Source organism: Crocuta crocuta, unplaced genomic scaffold (genome assembly GCF_008692635.1).
Source record: "Crocuta crocuta isolate KB4526 unplaced genomic scaffold, BGI_CrCroc_1.0 scaffold248, whole genome shotgun sequence".
NCBI lineage: Eukaryota > Metazoa > Chordata > Mammalia > Carnivora > Hyaenidae > Crocuta > Crocuta crocuta.
The window spans coordinates 2,581,219-2,587,269 of NW_027532409.1; the positions used below are offsets into that span (position 1 = coordinate 2,581,219).

At 57.9% G+C, this 6,051-nt stretch overlaps 1 protein-coding gene across 1 annotated transcript; it reads left to right on the forward strand.

Annotated features, from left to right (window-relative positions):
* The first annotated feature begins 6 nt into the window (after window positions 1-6).
* Window positions 7-2,622, forward strand: MAFB (MAF bZIP transcription factor B). Its single transcript, XM_077778872.1, is given in 2 exon segments — window positions 7-319; window positions 322-2,622. Coding segments are annotated over 2 exon segments (627 nt in total). The 3' UTR covers window positions 636-2,622.
* The last annotated feature ends 3,429 nt before the right edge of the window (window positions 2,623-6,051 follow it).

A 6,051-nucleotide genomic window follows, 5' to 3' on the forward strand; every position in this document is an offset into this window, starting at 1 on the left:
CTGAGCATGGGGCCTGAGCTGCCCAGCAGCCCGCTGGCCATGGAGTACGTCAACGACTTCGACCTGCTCAAGTTCGACGTGAAGAAGGAGCCGCTGGGGCGCGCGGAGCGCCCGGGCCGGCCCTGCACGCGCCTGCAGCCCGCCGGCTCGGTGTCATCCACACCGCTCAGCACGCCGTGTAGCTCGGTGCCTTCGTCGCCCAGCTTCAGCCCGACCGAGCAGAAGACTCACCTCGAGGACCTGTACTGGATGGCGAGCAACTACCAGCAGATGAACCCCGAGGCGCTCAACCTGACGCCCGAGGATGCGGTGGAGGCGCTCATNTGCGCGAGCTGAACCGCCACCTGCGGGGCTTCACCAAGGACGAGGTGATCCGCCTGAAGCAGAAGCGGCGGACCCTGAAGAACCGGGGCTACGCCCAGTCGTGCAGGTATAAACGCGTCCAGCAGAAACACCACCTGGAGAACGAGAAGACGCAGCTCATTCAGCAGGTGGAGCAGCTTAAGCAGGAGGTGTCCCGGCTGGCCCGCGAAAGAGACGCCTACAAGGTCAAGTGCGAGAAACTCGCCAACTCCGGCTTCAGGGAGGCGGGCTCCACCAGCGACAGCCCCTCCTCTCCCGAGTTCTTTCTGTGAGTCGTGGCCGGTCCCGGCCCCCGCCCTGTGCCCCGGCCCGGACTCCCCGTCCCGTGTCCCCCGCCCCGGACTCACCCCGGACCCTGTCCCTGCCACGGCCCCAGCCTTGACCTGTTTGACTTGAGGGAGAGGGAGGAAGGGCGCGCGGGACGCGGGCGACGGGAGGGCGCGCGGGCAGGCAGGGGACCTTGGCCAAGAGGAGAGCGGCGCGCGCCAGCGCCGCCTCCTAGACTCGAGCAGAGCCAGAGCCAGACGAGGGGGTGGGAAGTCCCGGAGCAACTTTTCTCCAGGCTGGAGGGCGGCGAGGCATAGTCCCGAGGAGTCGCCAAGGCCGTCTGGAGACTCCTGGCTTTCTGAACTTTGCGCGGTAAGCCGGGACTGCCGCGCGCGGCCCGGAGCGCAGTCCAACCCAGGAAGAGAGCAGCGAGGAGAGGAGAGGAGAAGGGACCCTGGCGTCCCGACAGGCGCGAGGCGAGGCTGAGCGAAGGAAGGAAGGAAGGACAGACGGACCTGTCTGTCCAGGGTCCGGAGAATACTGGCTCTCAGCCCCGAGACGCGGGCCTCAGTCAGGACGTTCTGCGCGCAATTCTCATCAGTTTTATTGCCTGCTCCATTATATAGAAAAACTACGAAAATCTGCATTAAAAATATTAATCCTGCATGCTGGACATGTATGGTAATAATTTCTATTTTGTACCATTTTCTTGTTTAACTTTAGCATGTTGTTGATCATGGATCATAACCCCCTTGTTTCTTTGAGTGAGAGAAGGGATCGCAGTTCAGAAACTCCTGCGGCTGCTTGCCGGGGTTCAGTCCCGGCTGTCGGCTTGTAAATACCCGCCCCGCCAAACAGCTTAGAGAAGTGGCCGCAAGCTGAGTGTCTTCGTTTGGGTTCATTATTATGGCATTATTTTTTTGTAAGTAAAGAAAAAAAAAGTTCTGGGCATTTTGCATCAGAAAACAACTGTCTTGGGGCACCCTTGGAAGTTGCATGTTTTCTCCCCTCTTCCCAGTCTCCATTCAGTCCTCTGGTCCCTTCCGCTTCAGTTTTCAGTTTTGTGGGTGTGGAGAGAAAGAGGACCATGGTCCCAGTTCCAGAGTCCCAGGAGCAGCAGCTGCCCAGCTCTGCACCCCAAGGAGCACAGCCCAGAAATGTCTTCACTCCCACCTTGCTAATTTGGGTGTCCCAAATTTGCAAAGGAAAGGAAAGGAAAACATCTTATTTGCTTTTTAATGCAATCCGAATCACCGCAGGGTCCCTGCCCAGCCCTCCGGGTCTATACTAATTGCTGTGGCTGCGGTGCTCGTAGGGTGAGTGGCTTCCCCAGCCCTGACACTGCCCAATGGTGACCTAAATGTGTGCTGAATCAACCGCCACACTCAGAAAGTACCGGAAACCCAAACATTGGCAAGTAATTTTGCAACTTTCAAGCGCGTCCTTCAGACCAACACGTTCTGTGTGTGTTTCTTTCCCTGCTTCTGAGCTAGCAGGTGAGTCCCCCACCCCCACCCCCTTCAGTTGTATAGTAGTTGTAGGGAAAATCTGGGTGTTTTTCTTTATTACTTTTTTTTTTCCTGCAGGTCAGTTAAAGGATTTAAGTTGCACTGACAAAAATACCAAAACGAAAGCGTTATTTTTTAGTTCCCATTTGAAATTGCTGGCGCTGCTGGCCGGATGCATTTTTGAGTTTGTATTAGTTGATAAATTAACAGTAATAACAAGATTGTATGAACCGCATGGTGCTTGCAGTTTTAAATATTGTGGATATTCGTCCTGCATCAGAAACGAGCTTCGGTTTTTACGGATTCAACTGTGTTGAAATCAAATTTGCTGCAACAGAAATTTGTTTTTATTTCATGTAAAATAAGGGATCAATTTCAAACCCTGCTTATGATATGAAAATATTAAAACCTAGCCTATTGTAGTTTTATTCAGACTGGTTTCTGTTTTTTGGTTATTAAAATGGTTTCCTATTTTGCTTATTAAGACCATGGAAATGGTGTTTATTTAGAGGATTCCGCGTTCGCCTGACTTTGACTTTCTTCTCTTGCCTTTTTAAGAGTCGAATCAGTTTGGGGACACGCACCCTCCCTGACCAATGGAGAAGCAGACCATGTCTGGGCAAATCTCTCCCTTGCTTGTGAGTGTGTATGTACATGAGCCCCAAATGTGGTCCCACTTCTCACTCTAGGTAGAGACCCCATCCGGGAGCGGGTTTGTGAGCTGAGAGGGGGCACATTTTGGGGAGCTTTCTGGCTTGAGGGTCAGGACTGGCCCGCTAGCCTGTGGGCTCTGAGGTGGAGATCGGTCGATCCCAAGAAGCCCAGAAACCGGGAGCTTCCTGATGGGGAAACAGGGTCTTTTTGGCCATCAGGCTTGGTTGGCCCTGTCACTCTGGCCCTCCTGCCTGGGCCGCAAGGCTGTCTCCTTTCTCCTGCGCAGTGTATCTAGCTGCCCAGAGCGAGAATGCCTGCCTGCCCTGAGCGGAGGCCTATGTCTCCTTCCCCAGGACTTGCAGAAGCAGGTGGAATCCAGCACCGCTCTTGCAGGGTTAAGTCCCTTCAGACAGGAAGCCCTTCCCTGTGGACCTATTGCTGGGGGCTGGTGTGCCCACATGGAGGCCTGGAGCCCTCAGACCCACAGAAGGGCACTGCATGTCTGGTCCGGACCAGGATTTCAGGGACTCCCCAGATTGGGAGCTAGAGGGGGCTTGGGACATCATTATGGTGTAGCCACCCCGCAGACTTGACACCCTTGACTGGGAGGTGGGCCCAGACCTTCCCTTTTCCAGACGCTCAGAAGAGTTAAGGTCTCCCGTCTAGGTTACCTGAGGCCCCTCTCAGCCTTCTCGCAGCCCTGTCTGTAATTCAGAGCTGACCTCAGATATTTCTGGGAGTTGGAGTGGGATTACTCACCCCGGCCCACAAATCCAGAAAGGTTCCCTGCTCCTTTGGCAATGTCTGGGTCCAAGGGGCTTCTGGTATCCTCAGACCCGATATCTGCAGTCCCAGAGACTCAGCCTTCCAGCCCTGGGGTTCTGTGGCCTAGAGAACAGTTCCTAACATGGAACTTCAGGACCTGAATGGGAAGATGTAAGAAACCCCAGCAGCACAGCCTGGAGCTAGAGCCGGGAAGGGCCAGGGACACGGAAGGGAAGGCTGAAATTAGCACGGAATAGATTTCGGCCCGGGGATCCCTGGAATCCTGGGGAAGGTGGTCCCGGTCTGGTAAAGACAGACCAGGGAAAAATTCCAAAACGCATGGATGCAAATACTACCAGCAGTGATTTACATTTAATAGCGCTCTGGTGTTTAGTAAGAGCCAGAGGTTCAAGCTTGTATTAAATTCCAAGGCCCGGGTCATTTCACCAGTCCCAAGGCAGGCCTGGCACAGAGGGCTTTGGCTGTGACCGGGTCGGAGGATGGAGACCGACTCTGGCTGTGAAGTAGCTCTACCGGAGCGCACATGGATGAAGGAGCAAGGGGTATGGTTAGTTGGGTAATTGTGTGAACGAGGGCACATTCACAAACTTGGTAAGAGCACGGCCACATGTACAAGTGTATCCCCTGTGGGGCGAAAGAGGTTTTGGCCAGGACGAGCTCAGGAAGAAACCCGGCTGCTGGAATCTGCAGACCAAGGCGGATCACCCAGATTCCATGTGGTGGAGGTTTGGCTCCTTTTGGAATAATCCCAAACGGACCGGCATCTTCCACCTCCAGAGTCACCTGGACTCTGCTTGAAAAGCCTCGGGGCTGGGGAGGGTCGCAAACTCCAAGGCATTGGCTTTCCTTCCCCAGAGCACAGAAACAGACACCAATCCAGTGACCCACCAGCATCTGGAATGACATTGTGGCTCAGGCCGTTTCACAGTGACCAAATGCATCTCTGAGAGGCCGACAGCCCCGCCACACAGTCCTAGTGACACAGTGACACACACAGACACCCACACGCGGCTCCCACACCGCCGCCTTCGCGGGCGGGCGCTGTCCGTCCCGGCACCCACCCGCTATTTGAGCACCGAGGGGCGCGGGACGCACGCAGGGCGAGCCGGGCAGAGCCGGCGCCGCAGCGCAGGANCCGGCCCGGCCCGGCCCGCGGCGCCCTGCAGCCCGCAGGCTCCTTTTCGGTTCCCGCCGCGGGCTCCCCGCGCTCCCCCACGACCCCGGGAGCAAGACTCCCTGCGCCCTGACTGGTCGGTCCGCGCACTGGTCCCACGCAGACAGGCCGGCGCCTGCACCCGGGGACGCATGCCGAGTGAGGCGCACTCAAGCCCGAGCCCTTGGCCGGGGCGGCCCCATCGGGTCGCCGGAGCGAAGCCCCCACGCACTCCGGGGTGGTGCGGGGAGGCCGTGCGGGCGGGATCGGCCGCCGCCCCCTGCGCGACGGGTCGGGGAGGGCGCTCGGCGCGGTAACCTGCAGCCTGGGGTCCCGGCCCGCGCACAGGGGTGGCGGCTTCAGCCCCACTTGGCGGGGTCCCCGCGGCCCTACTCTTTGCCATTTCCCTTTCCTTCAGTCCTTCCTTGGTGAGCTCCTCGCTGCAGAAAACTTTCTCCCTACGTTTTGGCTCCACGTCCCTTCTGCCTTCAGACTCCGCCGGGCGAGGAAGGGCTAAGGCAGCGGGTGCGTGGTGTCCGGTAAGTGCGGGGAGCCGCCAGGGGATGGAGATGCGCGCCGGCGTCCCGAGCCTCCGCCGGGCACCGCGCCAGGCCGGTAGCTCTGGGCTCTCTCGCCTGGACGGCTTCAACTCTCCAGCCTTGTCTCCCATCGGCCCCCTGCAGCCGGGCTGGTGGGGACCGGCCTCCCGCAGGGTCCGGCTGGCCAAGCCCCGCTTTCCCGGGCAGAAGCCGGGGCAGCTGGGGTTAGGCCCAGATCCCTCTATTTGGTCACAGCCCGGCTTCCCTAGAGCCAGGGTCTCTGGGCATTTTTGTGGCAGGGCCAACCTCATTCCCTGCCAGGCTGCCCACCTCCGCGCCACCCACAATCCTGCCCTGCCTGTCCTCTTAGGCCTAGTGGGGGAGCCACCAGGATCCACACCAGCTCGGTCATTGGCTCTTTCTGTGACTTGAGCCACAGCCTTTGCCTTGCCAGGCAAACCCTCCACTCCCTCTGCCACCCGCCCATACTCAAGTTCTTTCTCTGTAGGGCCCTGGACACAGCTGGCTTTAGAGGTTCCAGCGGGTCCCTTGCCGGGCTTACAGATGCGGGGCAAACTGGTGGCTTCGGAGCCCCTCTGTTTTCACGAAAGGAAAACCCAGCACTGGCTTCTTGCGTAACCCTTCCCTGTACAGCCTTGCCGTCTGCTGGCCTGGCCTCCCATCCCAGAGATAGCAGTGTTTGGATTTGTTATGTAAGGAAGGGAGGATTAGAGGTTTACTCTGCCCCTCCTCCCCCTACCAAAATAAAAGTCCTCAAAGG